The 23,273-nt window shown below is 46.0% G+C and overlaps 1 protein-coding gene across 1 annotated transcript in view; it reads right to left on the bottom strand.

Annotated features, from left to right (window-relative positions):
• Window positions 1-1,352: 1,352 nt before the first annotated feature.
• LOC123752070 (uncharacterized) overlaps window positions 1,353-23,273 on the bottom strand; it is a 24,222-nt gene continuing 2,301 nt past the window's right edge. The window contains exons 2-4 of the mRNA XM_045734141.2: window positions 16,680-16,917; window positions 15,567-15,716; window positions 1,353-4,157 (exon numbers count right to left, since the gene is read on the bottom strand). Of these exons, the coding sequence (XP_045590097.2) occupies window positions 3,941-4,157; window positions 15,567-15,716; window positions 16,680-16,917 (605 nt within the window). The 3' untranslated portion in view covers window positions 1,353-3,940. The remainder of the gene's footprint in view (window positions 4,158-15,566; window positions 15,717-16,679; window positions 16,918-23,273) is intronic.

The raw sequence follows: 23,273 nt of genomic DNA, 5'->3' as shown, positions 1-23,273 counted from the left end.
GACAATCAGTTCATGTTGTAAATGTCTCGTTGTCAGTCAGTTCAGGTTGTAAATGATTCGTTATCAGTCAGTTCAGGTTGTCAATGTCAGTTGTCAGTCAGCTAATGTTGTAAATGTCTCGTTGACAATCAGTTCATGCTGTAAATGTCTCGTTGACAATCAGTTCATGCTGTAAATGACTCGTAATTTGTCATGTGTTAAAAACGTGTCCTAACTGGTCGATGGATGTTGAGCTGTAAGTTAAACAGTCAGCTGGTGTATAACAGTCTCCAGCTAACGATGCAAATGTCCCATTTTTGGTGTCAATTGATATTGTTTATGTATCGTAGTCTGTCAGCTGACTCGATAGATTCTTAATCCACTTCCACTGTGTCAGAAGAACGAAACGAGAGAGAGAGGGGAGGGACTTGGGGGGGGGGGGTACTGTCACCAGGTCGGGCGCAAAGTTCAAGCAATTCTGACAAGTTAAGGCCTAAACGAGTTCTGTAAATGTCAGCCAACAGTGGTGGCAGCGAGGGTCTCATTGTGGAGGTGGGCGGTGGAAAGGTTATATGAACTGTCATTAGCTGCGAGGTCATTTGTTCGTGTGAGTGCCATGGAACAACTGCGGCCTCTGATTGGCTGCTGGTTGGGATTCTCTCTCTCTCTCTCAGTCTCTGTCTCTCTCTCAGTCTCTCTCTCTCTCAGTCTCTCTCTCTCTCTCTCTCTCTCTCTCTCTCTCTCTCTCTCTCTCTCTCTCTCTCTCTCTCTCTCTCTCTCTCTCTCTCTCTCTCTCTCTCTCTCTCTCTCTCTCTCTCTCTCTCTCTCTCTCTCTCTCTCTCTCTCTCTCTCTCTCTCTCTCTCTCATCAGCATGGTACACTTGCATGGGACTGAGTAGTGCACAAGGGGGGGGGGGGGTAATACTTAGATCAAGAGTACACAACAGTCATGCAGGAAATCAGTCGAATGTCATTCGTTCAGTTTGTCCCTGAGAAGAGTTACGCCACTAAAGTCTATCGCCGCCTCTTGCCAGTCATTCACCAGTCAGTGCAGGAGAGTGTGAGACTGACCCTCACGCACCTACCAGTCACTCTGTACGTGGCTTGGTACCGCAGTTGTAAGTTCATGTATAGTTAATTGTTGTTGGCCAGTCAGCTCCTTCTTCAGGAAGATACAGTCATCCAGTCTATTACTTTGAGTCACTTGTAATATTCGCTCAATGGCTTGTGAGTTACTTATGACAGTCGATTATTAATTAAAACAGTAGAGAAGGCATGAATTTTGTCATGTAATTTTCAGCCTTCAGTGAATGTATCAGTGTAGCAGTCGGTGAATTAGTCCTCAAGAGCTGATTATTGTTCAAGTTCAAACCCTATGTGTGTGTGTGTGTGTGTGTGTGTGTGTGTGTGTGTGTGTGTGTGTGTGTGTGTGTGTGTGTGTGTGTGTGTGTGTGTGTGTGTGTCAGAAGTCAGATCAGTTGGGTACAAAATACTCTAAGGAGTCAACTCTCATGAGTCCAGATGTGGTCAGTAGCATCAGTTCATTTGATCCAGTGACATCAGTGTAAGTCCACTGACATCGATCTGAATCTAAGCTATAACCTAAACAATAAATAAATGTCTGATCTGTCAATATGCAAATGAGATTGTCTCATTTGCATATTGCCATGTTGTCAAAAGTATTACTCAACTCGTGCACCCAAGTCAGCCACGTCCTCAAAGTCCAAAGTCCCTCGCTAAATGACTACCAAAGTCTAAAGATCTAAAAGCTTTGTACATAATGTACATACTGTGTTTTGTTTTCTTACGTTTAAACTTTCAAGTTCCATCTTGGCCAATAAGTAGAGGCTCCCTTCAGTCACCTTCTTCTCAAGAAGGTGTCCCAGGATTCACTTAAGGATTGTGCATACATGTTGTCAAGTATAGTCAGGTTTGTACATAATTCCAAATATGCAGTCCAGTCCAGTCATTGTGTCATGACTAGGTCAGTCCCACTTACTGACTGTCAGGTTAGTAAGGTTCAATGTCTGTTGAACCGATCAACAGTTACTCCGGATAGTGGGTTCTGTTAATCCAGTCAGAGAACGAACAGTCATATCTAAGCGTCTTGAAGCAAAAACTAGTTTTTTTTCAGTCGGTTACATATAATATAAATATATCCACATGCATACAAATATTAACATAGGGATCCGTCGCCTAAATATTCTTGCCAGTTTTCTGTTGCGGGAAAGTCATCAGAAACAAGGTCAAACTAAAGTAGATTCTTTGATGGAAACTTAAATAATTAGTGGTGACAACGCAGTGTTTGATCAATGTTATCTCACACATATGACTGGAGCTGGTAGCAGTAGTGAGGGGGGGAGAGGGGGCTGCCAGCTCTTTTGGAGTCAGATGTTAAAGATCAGGAGGTCACAGAGGTAGGTCATGCGTGATTGAGGTCAAATGTATACTCACTCGAGGCCAGTCATTCCAATTTACTCATTCGTGGGTCATGGAGTCAAAGGATTTACTCAAGTGACGTCAGTTAGCTTTCCTCGTTAGATTCAGTAGTTAGGATATGATGGTGCGTGAGTGTGTCGGAGAGACGGTGAATACTGGCGGTGTCTGGAAGCTTAAACGGATATGTTGATTGGTGAGTAATGAGTCATTGTCAGGTCTGGTCGTGGAGACCGGTGGGTCTGGTCAGAGGGGTCCGCTGGTCTGGTTTGATCACAAGGTTAATGAGCAATACGAGTGAACATATTTCGATTACAGAAGTGGATCCATAACGTCAATCGTGAGAGCCAACGAGTAGTGAAAATTATTTTCACTCTAAAAATCGCTGAGTATTGTGAGTCGACATTATTAATCACGCCGCTCGGCGAGTAGAGTGAGTCGTACTAATGCTTGGTTATAAAGGTCACTGTGTAAAGCAAGTCACAGAATGGTTTGATCTTGAACGTCCACCAAACAAGGAAGATAATAACATGGTTTACACGGCAAGGCCGAAGACTGAGCGTGAATTACGGTGTGGTCCGCGGACGCTGCTCACCAGGTAATATACCTCTTCAATACACTAGTGAAGTGAGAGACGCCAGGTACGCAATCCGTCTCCATAGACGAAAAATAACGCCTGTCTGTTCGTCAAAGATTTAGAAAAAACAACGGAACTGGTGACTGGAGGTGACGGGAAGTGACTGACAGAGGTGACAGAGGTGACGGGAGATGACTGGCAGAGGTGACAGAGGTGTCGGGAGGTCAACAATGATGCAGGTCGGTGGGCAAGCGCCGTTGGCGCCGGTAACAGGCGGGTCAGACACATCCAAATAAACTAATATATCACAGGTTAAACACGTCACACCAAAACACCACACACTTGTGGAGGAGATCCTCTAGGGCAGTGCACGAAGGAAGCCACGACTGAGGCCTCGTGCCTACAGCCACAGCTTCCAGGGCTGCCAGGGCTTGGAAACTTAACAAGGGTTTTTGAGAACAAAAATCATCATCACATTAGGGCCTGGGGTGACGGCATCTAGGTCCTAAGTAACACAGAAAACTGCAAACCGTAAAGGGGAAACTTAACAGGAACGATAGTCCGTTGTGGCAACTTGTGAGAGGAGGGCCAGTGGGCAGCGTTGGGGCAGGGAGGGCAGTAGTGACTCGCTGGTAACAAGTTGTGGGGGCGGGGAAAGGGGTAGCCCAACTGACCCGCCCCTACAGGCACTAGCGACTGGCTGGTAACATACAGGTGTGGTAGGGGGAGGGGAAGAACGGTTGGGGGGCACACGGGTGGTAGGGGAGGGGTGGCAGCTTGGGGCGGGTGGCACCAGGGGCGGGTGGCACCAGGGGCAGGTGGCACCAGGGGCAGGTGGCACCAGGGGCGGGGTAACATCAGTGGCAACAGAAGGCACCTGGGGAGTACCCCAGACGCACCCAGGTGAGAGTTGAGGAGGCACCGTGAGACAGGTAGACGCACCATCCATCACTCATCACTCAGGTGGATAGAGACGTAGGAGGCGAGGTTCTGCCAGAAGTTGAGCACACGCATGTTGACGATGTCGTCAAGGTCAGCGGGGCACTGGCTGTAGGCGTGGCCACAGTCCGCGCCCGCCACGCCCCTCTCAGCTGCCCAATAGTACCGGAAGAAGCGGAACACGGCCGGGCTGTTCGCCGACACCATGGACAACGACTCACTCTTCCTGAAACAAACAAACAATATTTACAATTTCATAAAAGACCACAAATAATGGATAATTTGTAATAGGGGAAACATTCTAAATTGAGCTCCTGCTAATGAAGGTGAACACAGAAAGGTGAAGAACACACACAATTAAATCCTAATTGCATAGTGACACTTTGGGGGATCTGGAAACCTCTTTTAATTTATAGAGACACATTTCATATTATGCGCGTGCGAAAGTTATTATGAAAAGAAGGCACCAAGCCTGGAAGACCATTTAGCACCGTTGTGTACGCGAGGAAATGTGTAGTGACGTTGCCACTCTCACTGGTACACTGGCATGTGTTGGCAAGGGCACGGGAGTTACACGTGCAGTATTGCAGCAGGGAAGTGTAGGGGGGTGTTGAAGGTGTGCCAGGCACGTCAACAATGGTGTGGGTGTGTCGCTGTGAGTCACTGCCCAGCCGGGCCGACGCACGAAGCCCTAAACACTAGTAGCCACGTAGCATTTCTGGATCATAAGACAGAATTCGTATCCCCGAGGCATCCGTCTGCCCCCAGCTTTAAAGAGATGAGCCGAGAGTGTGGCCAGACGATTACCCGAGTGCCTGTTAGTATGGCACCTGAGGACACCACCAATGACAGCCTGAGGTGTTCGTGGCAATCCTCTGGTGCCTCGTCGACGGATCCTTGCAGCGAGTGTTGTTCTTGATCCACGTCTTGGGCATTAAGTAAGCAAGGTCAGCATGTTTGTTAATAATATTCCAATCTATTGCTTGTCTCTTTCTCTTCTCTCACCTCTCATCTTGATCATCCAGCCTGTCTTGCTGTCCTCTGCTGGACTAGCGGCCCGCCCGAAGATGTGCAATAAATATTAACTTTGTGTCATCGCGGAAATATGGGTGTTTGGAAGCTGCGGGTGGAAGTAGGATCCAGTTTCTAGCACGAGCTTCCGCGTGGCAACAAATCAAGTGCGTGTTAGAATTCGACCTTGTGGTCACCACGCCTGACGTCCCTCGCCTTCGCTGCCACTCTATATTCGTCGGACTAAAACGAAACTCCACAGAAGAAAGTCCTAGTGATCGAGAAATCCTTTCACGCGCAGGAGACGAGCCTGTAGTGACGGAGCTGGCCTCACCTCCGCCTGGCCATCGCTACAACACTGGACTGTTTCACAACCCATTTTTCTCAAAGAAACACTGATCTTGTATAAAATGCATTCATTTGCCCTCCATATGTATCACAGTAGCTAAGCTGGCCGGCGCAGACTAGCGTTACCTTGATCAGTTGCTCAAGAAAGTGAACCTTGCGCCTGAGCTAATCAAAACCAAAATAGAACACCAGTAACGTCTGGTGAACAGGGATGCCAATGTTTATATTGCTGGTGACAATTGTATCATATAGTTGCCGTATGTAAATAGTCGTGTTTTTAGCTAGACTTGACTAATAAAGAAGAAGCAGGCAGCAGGAGACATCCGACTGACCCACCACACTGTGTACGAGGCGGTCATCAGGCAGGAATGTAAGGCACAACACCACCACTTTTCTGCCCACAGACAAGACTGACCGGCTCAGACGACCTTGATTTTTTTCCCCCCAAGTTGTCCCTTAACACGCGTCGGCCAGCAGGTTTCTGATAATCACGACCCGCTTATAATGGATTACACACATGTTCGCCTCGGCGGTGTTATGCGGCAGGAGTGTGGCCTTCCCTGGGGACCACTTCCAGGGTATGTTTTGGCCCTTTAGAGTCATGTGTGTGTAGGAGTCTCCCACGAGGGAGCCAGGTGTGAATTCTCCGTCCCCGAGCATTGTTATGTATCTTGTGTGTGTCCCTGTCTGTCTGATCTGTGTCTGCACCACACCTCTGACCACTCATCCTGGTGACTTGTTGTGGCCTCTTACACGCCATCCACTCCTGATCCATACATCCATTCCTTATCCGTCTATCCATTCCTGACCCTTACATCCACTCCTGATCCGTCTATCCATTCCTGACCCTTACATCCACTCCTGACCCTTGCATCCATTCCTGACCCTTACATCCAGTCCTTATCCGTCTATCCATTCCTGACCCTTACATCCACTCCTGATCCGTCTATCCATTCCTGACCCTTACATCCAGTCCTGACCCTTACATCCATTCCTGACCTACCCACCCATACCCTGACACCAGCTACTGTACTCTTCTGCCGCCATAATACAGGTCACAGGTTGCAATACTGTAACCATTAATAGTTACAATTTTAGAGATAGAAATAGAAACATTTTAGAAATAGTTTTATCTAAAATGCTCTTAGAAAAGCGAAGTGAGCCGAAAACGCGTTTAGCATTCTCTATTTTTCACATGTGTTTATATATATATATATATATATATATATATATATATATATATATATATATATATATATATATATATATAAGTGCAAACAAGCCTGAATGGTCCCCAGGACTATATACAACTGAAAACTCACACCCCAGAAGTGACTCGAACCCATACTCCCACAACTGGTATGTACAGGGACGCCTTAATCCGCTTGACCATCACGACCGGACATAAGGAAGTGATAGCCGAGGCTATATGAACCACTTCCCCGCCGGCACTCGGATGGTAATCTTGGGCATAGCATTTTATCAAATCACCTCATTCTTTGGGGCACACGTGAGGAACACAAATGCAAACAAGCCTGAATGGTCCCCAGGACTATATACAACTGAAAACTCACACCCCAGAAGTGACTCGAACCCATACTCCCACAACTGGTATGTACAGGGACGCCTTAATCCGCTTGACCATCACGACCGGACATAAGGAAGTGATAGCCGAGGCTATATGAACCACTTCCCCGCCGGCACTCGGATGGTAATCTTGGGCATAGCATTTTATCAAATCACCTCATTCTTTGGGGCACACGTGAGGAACACAAATGCAAACAAGCCTGAATGGTCCCCAGGACTATATACAACTGAAAACTCACACCCCAGAAGTGACTCGAACCCATACTCCCACAACTGGTATGTACAGGGACGCCTTAATCCGCTTGACCATCACGACCGGACATAAGGAAGTGATAGCCGAGGCTATATGAACCACTTCCCCGCCGGCACTCGGATGGTAATCTTGGGCATAGCATTTTATCAAATCACCTCATTCTTTGGGGCACACGTGAGGAACACAAATGCAATTTGAACACAAAAGTGATTTGATAAAATGCTATGCCCAAGATTACCATCCGAGTGCCGGCGGGGAAGTGGTTCATATAGCCTCGGCTATCACTTCCTTATGTCCGGTCGTGATGGTCAAGCGGATTAAGGCGTCCCTGTACATACCAGTTGTGGGAGTATGGGTTCGAGTCACTTCTGGGGTGTGAGTTTTCAGTTGTATATAGTCCTGGGGACCATTCAGGCTTGTTTGCATTTGTGTTCCTCACGTGTGCCCCAAAGAATGAGGTGATTTGATAAAATGCTATGCCCAAGATTACCATCCGAGTGCCGGCGGGGAAGTGGTTCATATAGCCTCGGCTATCACTTCCTTATGTCCGGTCGTGATGGTCAAGCGGATTAAGGCGTCCCTGTACATACCAGTTGTGTGGGAACCGACCTGTGAGATTTATATTTATTTGATTTATATGAATTTATATTTACGTTAATTTATATACTTCGATAGCAATTTGTATAATGATAAGTGGACTGTATTTCTGCAATAATCTCTTAATCTCACAAATCGATCCTCTACACATTAGGGGGGGTTTATATTACACATATGCAGCCAATCAAATTACAGTAATAGCTACATACATTGATGAGGTTCCTTCTCTTATAGTACAGCAGGTTAGTCCACCAGGTATAACTAGAGTGTAGACACCAAATTATCCTCTTTGAGGTAGCTTCTATCACCCAGTAACTGGTGCACATAATCTTGCATCCTCGTCTTGACCTGTCAAAAGTGCGCTAGCTGTGAAGCCAGAATCCTATATATGACAAGCTATATCAGAGAAAACACTATAGAGTACATAGAACATGAAGACCTGGCTTAATTACCTTTAGTTTGAGGCGATTTCGCGTTCTAACCGGGTCACCCTATATCCTGACATTAATGGCCATAAATGAATGATAAACGGGTTTCGGATAGACACTTAACTTGAATTTGTAGACAGCGTGTTGACAATGGTACACTTCTGGTTTCCATAACACTACGTCCAAGTAAAATTAACAGGAGCCGAATTTGCTCCCGTGTGAGCCTCTGGTCTCATATAACAACAATGGCTGCCCTCCTTCCTCCACTCTGACGCCTGGCTTACATTGTCCAGATTTCAGAACATGATAGAAGGGTCACATTTACTCTACTTTAATATTGATAATTAAGTTAATTTATATAAGATGTTTTTATGATGGTAAAGTCCAAAGACTAATGTATTTAAGAATAATTCCCACCATAATAGGTGGTGAATTATAATAGTATGTGGTGATGATATCCCGTTTTCTTTAGATGGTAATTCCACTACAAGTTACGTTTTCTATGGGTAACTTGTTGGTAATACAGCTATTATCTGTCTGTATGATATTAAATAGTGTCGGATTTTCCGACATAATTCCCCAGGGGGCTGCTCACGGGTCGAAGTCCTGATTAGAACAGACGAACACCGATACTCCTCCTTCGAATTATTAGATTAATTTGATGTTAGTAGTTAGTAATCACACATTTGTGTGTCTGTTCGTACAGGACGGATGTCCCGTACTAGAGTTGCAGGGGTTAGAAGTCTAATGCGATTTCATTTCCCTGTCAACTCTTGAAAGGCTAATATTCAAGCCTTATTACATATTATTTACCCAGAAGACTGAATGTGATCAAGTACTACAGTCAAGTATGATTCAGGGACTGCAGTGAGATCAGTGACATTAGATATAACTTGAAGTTTCTTCAGGTAACTGGTCACTGATATATAAACACTGAGGCCCATGGAATACATCTTGATTAAATAATAAATGTATCAAATCAGTCATCAGATTTATTGGGGTTTTAATTTAGTTAATTGATTCAGAAGATTGAATAGCTCATCATTAAAGTAAAGTATGGTTCTGAGACTGCAGTGGGTTCAGTGACATTGGTCGCAGTGACTTGTAGCTGTTTTAGGCTACTGTTCACTGATTTGCCACTGAGGCCTCATGAACTCATCTTCAGCTTTAAATGATGATACTAACATCAACCTCTGTTACTATAGTCAGCTGTAATCTCCTTAGTATAATGCTACTGGAGAAATATAATCAGCTGACAAATTTAGGTTTCTACTGGTATTGTTTATCTGCAGGCATAGGTCTCCTCAGGCTTGTTACTGGGCCTGAGATTAATTTACCTCCTGCAGAGTTTAACATGGTTATACCCTGATATTTAGTAGGGCTACCGATGAATCGATGGCAATAGTCTGTCCCAACAAGGAGACCGAAGTCAGTGAGGTGATCAGACTTAATATTATCTGCCAATTTTATTCCTCTATTTCTCAGGAATTTGGCTGTTGCTCTCAGACCTTGAACTTGTAGGTCTACTGGTATTTTGTCCACCACAATGGCTTGTACTCGACAGACGTACCTGCCTAAGCGTACTGATGGTTGTACCACCTGGTAGACTTGAGGTCCTGCATCTGTTACAAACCCTGAGATGTTGAATGACATCTGGGCTACAGGCCTTAATTGTAATTCATCTGCCAGCTTTTTAGTGACATATGTTCTCTGGGATCCTTGGTCAAACAACCCACGGGTATGGACCTTGGCCCTCTTATTCAGGATGGTAATTTGGGCAGTAGGCAAAGTCGTATTACCTTTAGACTTTGCCGATTGGACACTCTTTGTTTGTTGCACCTTGCAGTACTGTACTGAGGTGGGAATGCTATCTTCCACCTTGGGTCTTGAATACGTTAATTTCGTATATTTGCACAGTGCTGCATGGTGCCTACCTCTTCTACACCTGTTGCAGGTGTTGAATTGGGTATCACAATAGTCTATGTTGTGTGACTTGAGACACCTTGCACATCTCCCTAATTCCTGGAGTCGCTCCATACGAGTGTCTCTGGTTGGATAATTAGCACAACAGTATGTTGAATGTTTCTTTTTGCAGAACATACATGTTCCCCAGCCTACTGCACGTTTGGAAGTTACCGGTTTGGGTGAACTAGAAACAGTAGGCTTGGAGGAGGATGCTGCATTGTCAGATTTTCTGCAAATTGATGTTTGAGTAATTGATTGATGTTTATTTGGGGTAGTTGTTTTACCCTTTAATTGACTCTTATTTTCTATTTCTGAAGGCTTGCAAGAGGCTTTAACTTCCTCATTTGCTCGTCGTTTGTTTATGATGGAATGTAAACCTTCAGTGATGTCCTGTACTGTCAGGATGGTGTTATGTTGATGTGCATATAATTCATCTAGTATATCGCTGGACAATTTTCGTTGAAGGACTACTTTGGTCATCCATTCACTAGTAGTTATATCAACCTTAAGACTGAATATTCTTAGTAGTGACTCAAACTCCATGCTGAAGGATTGTAATGAGTCAGCAGTCTGATCAGGTTGAGGTAAATCCAGCAATTGTAGTACTAGATGTATGACAGTTTTCTCATTGCCAGCATTATCCATACTGGCTAGTTGGTGAAGCCTTGTGGGGCTTGTACTTGGGCTGCTCATAATACTGAACAAGCACTGATGGTAGCCTAGGGTCAAATTCTGAACTCACTAGGCAATAATCCTACCTCTACTAGAGGTTAGCACTTAAAATTAATACACATTATATATATACAATCATACACACTAATGATTTGAGTGATAAACCAGTGTCATTGGAAGTACCTTTAGGTTAGCTCTTCTATATCACCCTAGGATGGTAGAGACACTAATTAATCACTCAAAGGTGTAATGATCATAAGTAAATTATTATATATACACAACTCAACTCGAGTTGATAAAAATTACACCCAAAATAGGGTCTGGACCATTCATTAATGGTGTTAGATTATTGAATATAGTACAACTGACTATAGTAATAATGGGACTAGGATGAACGATAATAGTTCAACTAGTCAATGGTAATATCCTACCCTGTTGTGGGTTGGCAATTAGTAAATATTATACTGTGATCACTAGTGCAATATATATTAAATAATTCTCTATCTTGGAGAAATAATATACACAATTATTGATAATAGCCTCTTAATTAGCCTCTATGAAACTTCTAATATTATCTAGAAGTATTAAATGTTATTAGTGACCTCGCGAAATAAAGTCCACAAAATTCGTAGATAATCTCTCGCGAAATGTAACACCACGAAATCCGTGAACAATCTCGCGAAGACACAGTCACTAATTTGGCTGGATTCTATATTAGCGCTGTCATTTCACGAAATAACACGCCACCAAATATCTGTGGGTGTGCATGAAACCGCTGACGAAGCTGAACTGGGCTGAGGGAGGCTCCTGAGCTCCCTCGAGGCTACGCTGCCGTCTTGACTGCTGGCTTTGTTTAAATAACACTGCACTAGTATATTTAATGAATCCACTGGATAACTGGTTCATCCGGTACTAAGATGACCAAATGTGGGTTCAAAGGATCAAATAATCCGTCATCCGGTTCGAAGATGACCAAATAATGTGGAACCGACCTGTGAGATTTATATTTATTTGATTTATATGAATTTATATTTACGTTAATTTATATACTTCGATAGCAATTTGTATAATGATAAGTGGACTGTATTTCTGCAATAATCTCTTAATCTCACAAATCGATCCTCTACACATTAGGGGGGGTTTATATTACACATATGCAGCCAATCAAATTACAGTAATAGCTACATACATTGATGAGGTTCCTTCTCTTATAGTACAGCAGGTTAGTCCACCAGGTATAACTAGAGTGTAGACACCAAATTATCCTCTTTGAGGTAGCTTCTATCACCCAGTAACTGGTGCACATAATCTTGCATCCTCGTCTTGACCTGTCAAAAGTGCGCTAGCTGTGAAGCCAGAATCCTATATATGACAAGCTATATCAGAGAAAACACTATAGAGTACATAGAACATGAAGACCTGGCTTAATTACCTTTAGTTTGAGGCGATTTCGCGTTCTAACCGGGTCACCCTATATCCTGACATTAATGGCCATAAATGAATGATAAACGGGTTTCGGATAGACACTTAACTTGAATTTGTAGACAGCGTGTTGACAATGGTACACTTCTGGTTTCCATAACACTACGTCCAAGTAAAATTAACAGGAGCCGAATTTGCTCCCGTGTGAGCCTCTGGTCTCATATAACAACAATGGCTGCCCTCCTTCCTCCACTCTGACGCCTGGCTTACATTGTCCAGATTTCAGAACATGATAGAAGGGTCACATTTACTCTACTTTAATATTGATAATTAAGTTAATTTATATAAGATGTTTTTATGATGGTAAAGTCCAAAGACTAATGTATTTAAGAATAATTCCCACCATAATAGGTGGTGAATTATAATAGTATGTGGTGATGATATCCCGTTTTCTTTAGATGGTAATTCCACTACAAGTTACGTTTTCTATGGGTAACTTGTTGGTAATACAGCTATTATCTGTCTGTATGATATTAAATAGTGTCGGATTTTCCGACAAGTTGTGGGAGTATGGGTTCGAGTCACTTCTGGGGTGTGAGTTTTCAGTTATATATATATAACTGAAAACTCACCCCAGAAGTGACTCGAACCCATACTCCCAGAAGCAACGCATCTGGTATGTACAAGACGCCTTAATTGATTAAGGCGTCTTGTACATACCAGATGCGTTGCTTCTGGGAGTATGGGTTCGAGTCACTTCTGGGGTGTGAGTTTTCAGTTGCATATGTCCTGGGGACCATTCAGGCTTGTTCGCATATATATATATATATATATATATATATATATATATATATATATATATATATATATATATATATATAATATAATATAATATAATATAATGTGTGTGTGCATATAAAACAACCACTGGCCAGAACTTGGGCAGCTCGTATGAAAACGTCGATAATATAGTGTGGAAGACTAAGCCAATGAGTGCACTGACGAGTGAGAGTGACATAACTGGACAGCAGAGAGGCCGGGGTGGTAGTGGGGGCTCCGTGAATTAAGCCTCCCACCGACTCCTCTCCTCCACAGGATGTGTGGCATTGGTAACCAGTTCGGCTTGAGAGCCTCCGCCGGCAATGCAGATCAGCAAGCCGGAGGACCCAGGCGTCGCTCGAATGGAAAGGACGCCACAGGAAGAGGCGGAAGAGGCGGACGCCGACGGGAAAGGTGGCAATCAAGAGAACAAAGAGAAAGGAGATCGAGGAAGAGGAGAATGAAAGGGTCTAGAGTGTCTGTGACTTGGGTTGCGTAACACACACGTGGTGATGCCTCCTCCTCCTCCTCCCCATATAGACGTGAGTTGACTGGTTATAAGCAGGTGAGTGGTCCTGGGGTGTAGGTGAAGCCTCCATGTGGGTGGAGCAGGTGGCTTGGGGAGGAGAGAGAGGGGGGGGGGGGAGATGCAGCAGTCCGTGCTCACCTAGTCACCTAGTCTGTGTAAACTATCGGTGCTCATTTCGTCGTTCGCAGCCCAACGAGGTTCCTCGTAATAGGCCGATTGGCAGGTTTATTAGTGCTGTCGGAGCCAGTTTGATTCTGTTCAGCTTTCGGACGTCTTATTACATAGTTGTGCGTGTGTTTAACTTACGTGTGCGTGTGTGTGCGTGTGTTTAACGTGCGTGTGCGTGTGTGGACATGTGTGTGCGTGTGTTTAACGTGCGTGTGCGTGTGTTTAACGTGCGTGTGCGTGTGTGGGCGTGCGTGTGCGTGTGTTAACGTGCGTGTGTAAGATGAATGAAAACAGCTTCGTGGGAAATGAGATGCTGGGGGGTTCAGAGCTGGTTCACACTCTCCGTGTTAAGGCCGCGGAGACCCATACGCAGCTTGCGCCCGTCCCAGAGCCGGACCGCTCAGTAAGCTCCAGCGACGTGAGGCTGCGCCACGCTGGCGTATCGCTCACTGCGCATGGCTCACTGCGCATGACTTACGTCCTCGGTGTTGTCACGGAGGAATTAAAGTAGAAGAAAACAGTGTTGAAATTACTTCAGTTTGTATTGATTGTTGTTTTGTTGTTTTAGCATGGTTGACAACGGAGGAAGGGAAGGGAATTATCAGGGGGAAGGCGCTAAGCCATTACGACGTGTAAGGCACTGGGGAGGGGTCAGGATAAGGATTTGGGATGGGACGGAGGGTGGAAAGGAATGGTGCCCCAACCACTTGTGGACGGTCGGGGATTGAACGCCGACCTGCATGAAGCGAGACCGTCGCTCTACCGTCCAGTCCAAGTGGTTGGGGTGACAAGGGGGGGGGGGGAGTCATTGTTAATATTCATATCAACAGTTATAAGTTTTTATGTAGGCCACAGGAGGTGGCCCACCTCCCTCCCTTCCCCTACACCATGTGTCCAAGCCCCCCCCTCCCCCCCACTATGTGTCCAAGCACCCCCCCTCCCCCCCCCACACCATGTGTCCAAGCACCCCCCTCCCCCCCCACACCATGTGTCCAAGCACCACCCCCCCCTCCCCCCCACACCATGTGTCCAAGCACCCCCCTACCTCCTCTTCCAGCATACGTGTCCAACAGAGCCTACCTCCTTCCCCCACCCCCACCCCCTACCCCTCCCTCACCCCCTACACCTCCCCCTTCCCCACCTGTGGCCTTTCACTGGCCGCTGGGGGGGGGGGGGGGCCGCCGCTCCCTGGAGTCAACAAGCGCCAAGTGTTGCTGTGGTTGTGGCTAAACCCGCCTCAGCTATTGACCCCGATGCTTATTGGTCCTGGCAGCGTTAATATTACGGTGGTTTATATCGCACGTGATTCTGGGCTCTTTATCTAGGTTTTCCTTGGCTTCAGGAGGCGAAGAGGAGGATGTGGGGGGGGGGAGGGGGGAGGGGGGTTCTTGCATGTGGTGGTGGTGAGGAAGGATAGGTCATCATCACCTATCTTAAGGACCCCCTCCTCCTCCTCCTCCTCCTCCTCACAAGAAACGTGAGATATCGACAGCTACGTAAAGTATTGACTTTCCAAATAGCATACAATTAGTATGTAAAGTGTTGGATAATTAGAGAACGATGGGGCTGAGAACACCCCACTTAGGAGAACAGTGGGGCTGAGAACACCCCACTTAAGAGAACAGTGGGGCTGAGAACACCCCACTTAAGAGAACAGTGGGGCTGAGAACACCCCACTTAAGAGAACAGTGGGGCTGAGAACACCCCACTTAAGAGAACAGTGGGGCTGAGAACACCCCACTTAAGAGAACAGTGGGGCTGAGAACACCCCACTTAAGAGAACGGTGGGGTTGAGAAGAACCACTTAAGAGAACGGTGGGGTCTGAGAATACTCACTTGAGGGGTGAGAGAAGCAGGTGTGACAGGGGTGTGAAGGTGGAGGGGTGGCGGGCCAGCTGGCAGAGTAGCCGCATGCGGCAGTGATGGTCGTGGACCCGCAGGTGGTGGAAGTATGCGTCCATCCGGGACAACAACGCTCCCAACTCTCTGTTGGGGAGGACAACGGTACGCCTTAGTACACTGTACAGGTGCTGGTGGGTGGGTGGGGGCTAGGACATGTTACTGGTGGGTGGGTGGGGGCTAGGACATGTTACTGGTGGGTGGGTGGGGGCTAGGACATGTTACTGGTGGGTGGGTGGGGGCTAGGACATGTTACTGGTGGGTAGGTGGGGGCTAGGACATGTTACTGGTGGGTGGGTGGGGGCTAGGACATGTTACTGGTGGGTGGGTGGGGCTAGGACATGTTACTGGTGGGTAGGTGGGGGCTAGGACATGTTACTGGTGGGTGGGTGGGGGCTAGGACATGTTACTGGTGGGTGGGTGGGGCTAGGACATGTTACTGGTGGGTGGGTGGGTGGGGGCTAGGACATGTTACTGGTGGGTAGGTGGGGCCAGGACATGTTACTGGTGGGTGGGTGGGGGCTAGGACATGTCACTGGTGGGTAGGTGGGGCCAGGACATGTCACTGGTGAGTAGGTGGGGGCTAGGACATGTCACTGGTGAGTAGGTGGGGGCTAGGACATGTCACTGGTGGGTAGATGGGGGCTAGGACATGTCACTGGTGAGTAGGTGGGGGCTAGGACATGTCACTGGTGGGTAGATGGGGGCTAGGACATGTCACTGGTGAGTAGGTGGGGGCTAGGACATGTCAATATGAGACAAAAACGTTTTGACATGTTTAAATTACGATTCAATTTGACAGAAATATAAGTCTTAACCTAAATATATCATGTGACTCAAACACACACACACACACACACAGACACACACAGACACACACAGACACACACAGACACACACACACACACACACACAGACGCAAACACACACACACACACACACACACACACACACACACACACACACACACACACACACACACACACACACACACACACACACACACACACACACACACACATACACACACATACACACACAGCTGCTCACCTGTGTTCCAAGTACTGTGGGTGGCCAGGGTCGTACTCCAGCTCTTGGACCACGAGTCTATCCCCGGGACCTCTGATATCCTTCACGTTATCCCCCTCGCCATCCCCTAAGCGGGACTGGCCAGTCCCGAAAAAGAAGCTCGACCAATCAGATTTGTGCTTTTTCCCCGCCATTGAATAACGAGATCGGAAGGCAAACGTGGGAAGAAATACGGTGATTGGTACGTACACCATCAGCTCTGAAAGGAGGACACATACTTGGGGTCGTACACTTGATATTTGAATGTTATTCAGTAATGTATTCAGGCCATGAGCAAGTTTTCATTCAGCCGGTTATTAATTAGCAATAGCCGAAGATTTTGTTTGAAGCGTGAATGTGTAAAATATTTTTTCTTACATAAGAAATAAGAATTTCTGAACAAGAAATTCAGATTTTGGTATATTTGTGAATTGTAGTAGAGCCAGGGTACAAGAGTCGTGATAGAGCCCGTGGTACAAGAGTCGTGGTAGAGCCAGGGCGAGCGTGTAGATAGCCAGACGGACCTTTCACCAAAGACTCCCCTGCTCCCCCCCTCCTCCCCCATCACCATCACCAGCAGCGCCCGGGTCTTCCTGTCACTACTCTCTGTATACAACACGTGCAAGTCTACTTTTTTTCATTTACAGGCTGACGTGTTATCGTACCCTGCAAAGCAACGGTGCGTGTTTCAGATTAACCTGATATCTGCGTTGATCATATCTTGTTGTAATGACTGAGACTACTTGTGTTCCAGTCACCTGTCTTCTCTCTCTTTGATCACAGGCTAAATTGTCATGATAACCTCTCTTTTAATTAGACTATAAGTTGTTTTTGATAACCTTGCTATGTACCAACCTCGGTCATTCTACACCAGCAAAGTGGTTGAGGATGGTGCTTGTTAAGGTAGAGTTAGTGTACACGTGGTATACCTACAGGTAGAGTTAGTGTACACGTGGTATACCTACAGGTAGAGTTAGTGTACACGTGGTATACCTACAGGTAGAGTTAGTGTACACGTGTATACCTACAGGTGGAGTTAGCGTACACGAGTACACTAGGTAAGGCAAAGTTTGTGTACCGTGTACACCTACAAAACAGGATTCGTGTGCACGTGTGCACCTCACACTCTCGTCTCCTACACAGATGGACCAGTCACGCAGCAACCTCCATCACTCATCAGTCTTCACTACCAGGCGTTGAGCAGTTATCACAAGCATAATATACATATACATGAACACTGCAAACTCTCGAGAGGTTAAGTTATCAGGATAACTTGTCGCCTCCGAACAACGACATCCTCCTCTACATGCTTCGTCTTCTCCTTTAACTTCTATGTTCATTTTCTTCTGCTTCAGTGTATTTTCCTCCTTGTTCTTCATGTACGCATCAGCGCCTCTTATGGTAATTGTTCCTCAGACAGGAAAATGTGACTATAGATTAGACACTTTAGATTAGACGGGTTGAGGTAGGGGTGATGGGTAGGTGATCCATGTTGACCACACCACACACTAGAAAGTGAAGGGACGACGACGTTTCGGTCCATCCTGGACCATTCTCAATCGACTTGAGAATGGTCCAGGACGGAGCGAAACGTCGTCGTCCCTTCACTTTCTAGTTTGTGTGGTCTGGTCAACATATTTCAGCCAGGTTATTGTGACTCCTCGTCTGGATTTGGTGATCCATCTGGTGACACCATCACCCATAACGCAGCGTGAGCTTCCCTCCCCGCTGCCTGCAGGAGTCGGGTGCAGTAAGCATGCTCCACTTGTGTTAATCTCTGGCAAGAATCTATCAAAGAGCCCACGAAGGACGCCAGGTTGGCTCCGAGGGCGGCGAGGCAACATAACTCACAGCTGAGGCTTCGGCCACCACGACTTTCGCTCGTATGGTGACGTGTGGTTGAGGCGAGGTGAAGGTGTGTAACGCTGGTGTGTGAAGACCAGTCTTGGAGACAGGTGTGTGTGTGTGTGTGTGTGTGTGTGTGTGTGTGTGTGTGTGTGTGTGTGTGTGTGTGTGTGTGCGCGAGGCACGTGCTCTGACGCTAAGGTTCCTGGGTGGAATGACGGTGCTCAAGTTAGTCTTCTGAGCAACTGTCAGTAGCCGCCGACCATCGTACTTTCGGCTCTTGCGTTACTTGTTGCTGAAGTAGTAAGGAGCGTCGTTACTTTAGAGAGGTGTTGCCAGTGACGAGCAGGAGACTGCACCCAGCGCGGCACCCGGGCGTCGTGGTTGGCGGGGGTGCGCGCCTCCCCCTGTCACCTTGTGTACGAGGACGTCCATGTCAAGCCTCCAGGTACCACTTATAACACCTGCTTCCAGCCACGCCGTGGATCCCCTGCCTTGAGCCACACAAACCAACTCCGCTTCCCTCCTACCCCCAACACGTAGGGAGGGCTCCTTCCATCCTGGAATGCCATTCAGAGCGAATATCCGGCTAATGCCTCACTGCCAGACGGAGTAGCAAGGCTGGCGCAGCTGGCCTGCATGCCAAGCCTGGCACGGCACTGATCTTGGGTAATAGCATTAGGGTATGCACGCGGAAGTGTGTGGCGTGTGCTGTGAGTCAGCGCCCACACACACACCTCTCTCTCTTGCACGATGCAGTCTTCCCTAGAACCTTGACTATCAGATATTAGGTGACACTACCTTTTTATTTTTTGTATCCTGAATATTCAACACAAGGGAGGAGACGGCTTATTTGTGCTTTACTTTGTATAGTGCTGATGTGTGAGTGTGTTGGTAGTGGTGGGTGTGGGGGTGGTAGTGGTGTGTGGTGTGTGGTGGTGGTGGGTGTGGGGGTGGTAGTGAGTGTGGTGATGGTAGTGGTGGGTGTGGGGGTGGTAGTGAGTGTGGGGTGGTAGTGAGTGTGGTGATGGTAGTGGTGTGTGGTGGTGGTGGGTCCTTATCCCGGCTACAGAAATATATAGATTGACTCGCTGTTATTCTAACTTGTTCAATTCCCTGCTGCCTCCATTTGAATTTTGGGTGTCCTAATGATCTCTGACTTATCTTTTGGACTACACTTAGGGTGTAAGTTTTGTATGCAAGATACGAACTACTTTTGACCAGCAAGAGCTAAGTTTCCCATTATTTGTTGACTTATAAGTTACTGTCAAATTAGTACTAAGCGTTAGTTTCAACAGTTAGAAATTTACAGTGAATTACGTTTGAGAATTTCTCCTAAACCAATCACTTTAACAAAGCACGAGATAATTATGTTGATTACATAAGATTTACAGATTATACACGGCTTGTAAATTGTAAACTAGATATAACAATTAAGTAGCAATTATTCGTTATTCCTAAGACTGAGACGCTAATTTTCAAGGAATCAATTACGAAACAAAAACGTTCCATTTAACATATCATTAACTACTGGGAAGTAATTTCCTGATCTTAGTCATTCCAGCACAAGGAAATACATTTATTACCTTATTATAATAACTATAATAACTAACTTTTGTTTTCTTCAAGTAATACGAAACACAGCTAATTAACTTTCCGTTTCTTAATTAAATTATTTTAAATTAACGTCAGTTTTCAGTGAGCTCTGAATGTAATTGTTAATTTGCTTTTGTTTACAGAAGACTAAACAAATCATTGTTGACGTTCTCGTCCGCATCGGCAAGCTATCTATAACTCTCTTAACTGACGCGCGGTCACAGTGAGCTATCAATAGACCGTCTCTTCCGGCCAGCGGGGCGCGCCAGGCTGCCTCGGGGCGGCCACCTTACATAGAGCTTCATGACAGCAATTAAGTCATTAATATACAGTGAGCGCACTAACACTGAGAGAGCGAGAAGAGGGAGGGAGGAGAGAGAGAGAGAGAGAGAGGGAGAGAGAGAGAGAGAGAGAGAGAGAGAGGAGATAGAGAGAGAGAGAGAGAGAGAGAGAGAGAGAGAGAGAGAGAGAGAGAGAGAGAGAGAGAGAGAGAGAGAGAGAGAGAGGGGAGGAGAGAGGGAGAGGGGAGAGGGAGCAACATTAGCTAAAGTGAGGTCATGACTCAAAAGGGTTTCAACCCGGTACTGATGTATTTTACTTCCGTCTATTGAAGGCGTCGCTACTGTCCTCGTCAACTAGGAAATGCAGCTACGTCCTCCTCCCTTCTCTCTCTCTCTCTCTCTCTCTCTCTCTCTCTCTCTCTCTCTCTCTCTCTCTCTCTCTCTCTCTCTCTCTCTCTCTCTCTCTCTCTCTCTCTCTCTCTCTCTCTATCCCCTGGTGTTGTCCTGGATGCTGAAAGGTAAACATTGTAATATGGTAGCCCGTCCAATCACTGCGTGGACTTCCTCCTCTGACTTCCTACTTCCCGTCAGCAGTAATCAGGGGGGACCACGCCATATTTTCTTGAGGTTAGGCTGTAGTGCTTGTGCTATGATCACCACCGCTTGTTACACCTTGTGGTGGTTGGCTTGGTGGTTGTAGCTAGTGGTGGTGGTGGTGGTGATGGGTAGTTTGGAGGAGTTGGTGGTAACAGATGGGGGGGGGGGTTGTTGATGGTAAGTGGTGGTGGTGGGACTATTGTTTGTAGTGTGGTAGTGGTGGTTATGGTTGGTGGTGGCAAGTAGTGGTAGATGGAACTGGTGGTAACTGGAGGGTGCACCAGTACTATCACCTCTACCACCAATAGGTGGTAGAGGTGATAGTACTGGTGGTGTTAATGATGGTGGTTGATATAAATTGTAGTGATTGTAATTATTAGTGAAAGTGTGTTTAACCCTTAAACATCTCTCTCAGTACTTTAATAAAACTCAATCACCATTAATACTACAATCTCCACTGTCAGTCTGTGTGTGTGTGTGTGTGTGTGTGTGTGTGTGTGTGTGTGTGTGTGTGTGTGTGTGTGTGAGTGTGTGTGTGTGTGTGTGTGTGTGTGTGTGTGTGTGTTTTAGCCTTCAGCCATCGCCAAACCAAATTCCATTCCCACCAACATAGACAATAACATCAGCCACACCACAAGTGCCTGCCGGCAGCAGTCGATCCTTTTGAAGCGTCTGTGATAGCCAGTTCCTCCACTGTATTTAATACCAGTTACCACTGTGCTTGCGCCGGTTTAGGCGGTAATAGAGGAGGGGGAAGAAGCAGAACGTCTTCCCTACCCCTAGTTTGTAACCAAACAGTGGTGCATTAGTTTAAAAACACACACACACACACTTGCTGGACTCAACTGACATTTGGTGAATTTTGCACGTAGAGGTAATCCATTGGCCAGTTAAGAATTTCAACTGGATGCCAGTCAGTAGCACGAACTGGCAATTGCAAGGGGCGGGGGGGGGGGGGTGATACAGTCCCCGGAAACCAGCGCTGGATCGTACTGTTGCAGAGTGGGAACAGCTGTACTGAAGTTGACTGGTTACAGTTACTCGGTCATAATACTCAACAGTCACAAGGCCTGTTACTAACAGGTACACACACACACACACACACACCGGCACACATCTGAACAAATCCACAAGGGCCGTGACGAGGATTCGAACCTGCGTCCGAGAGTATCCCAGACGCTGCCTTAATCGACTGAGCTACTTTCTTCATTTGATGCATCACGCTATTGTGATTTCTGTGTGTAATGAAGTAGCGGCGCAGATCTGTACCGACACGTACAGACAGACTGACAGGCCAGAACACGGGCACAGCAAGTCCTAAGACTGATACAGTCATGCTCATGTACAGACTGTCATGTATAATTATGCAAATGTATACAATCATAGGCAGTACAATTATGCACCGAGAGCCACAAATGAACAAACATACACAGCATTCCTTATAATGTCATACTGACAAATACATACGTACACACATATACCTTCAATCATACATAGTTATATATATATATATATATATATATATATATATATATATATATATATATATATATATATATATATATATATATATATATATATATATATACATATACCTATATTTAGACACAGATAAATAATATCATTCACTGATAATTATAGATATGTATATTTTTACATAACCACAGTCATGTCAAACCATACACAGCCACATACAGATGGCACACATATATATGCACGACAGACACAGTCAATTCCCCCACACTTACAGTCACAGACAGAAACAGTCTTCCCCCATGTGACTGGTCGCCCTCACCAGCATCAAGGTCTGGCAGCCGTGGATTTCCAAGGTCCACGAGACGGGATATATTTTTTCATCCAATTATTTTGTTTTTATATATTAACTCGGTTGGTATTCAGAAAAAAAAGATATATATTATTTCGCAATGCTTGTAATGTGTGAGTATCGAGGCTAAGACAGATCGTGAGGCAGAAGTTAATTATTAGGTGTGTGTGTGTGTGTGTGTGTGTGTGTGTGTGTGTGTGTGTGTGTGTGTGTGTGTGTGTGTGTGTGTGCGTGTGTGTGTCCATGAAGGTAAACAGACCTCGCTGGGGTAGAGGCTTTGAGGGATATTTGGAGATAAATTCTCTCTCTCAAGGATTCTTTATATACTGTATATGAGAGGGAAAAAGAGAAAGGTTTAGTGTGTTGCAGTCACCACAGACCGTTCGTGCCAACTGTTGTGTCTGGCTGTACACATGGACACTACTCCAACAC

Source organism: Procambarus clarkii, chromosome 23 (assembly GCF_040958095.1).
Source record: "Procambarus clarkii isolate CNS0578487 chromosome 23, FALCON_Pclarkii_2.0, whole genome shotgun sequence".
In the NCBI taxonomy this organism is placed as follows: domain Eukaryota; kingdom Metazoa; phylum Arthropoda; class Malacostraca; order Decapoda; family Cambaridae; genus Procambarus; species Procambarus clarkii.
Note: the sequence above shows the minus strand (reverse complement) of the source record. Positions and strands in the feature narration are given on the sequence as shown.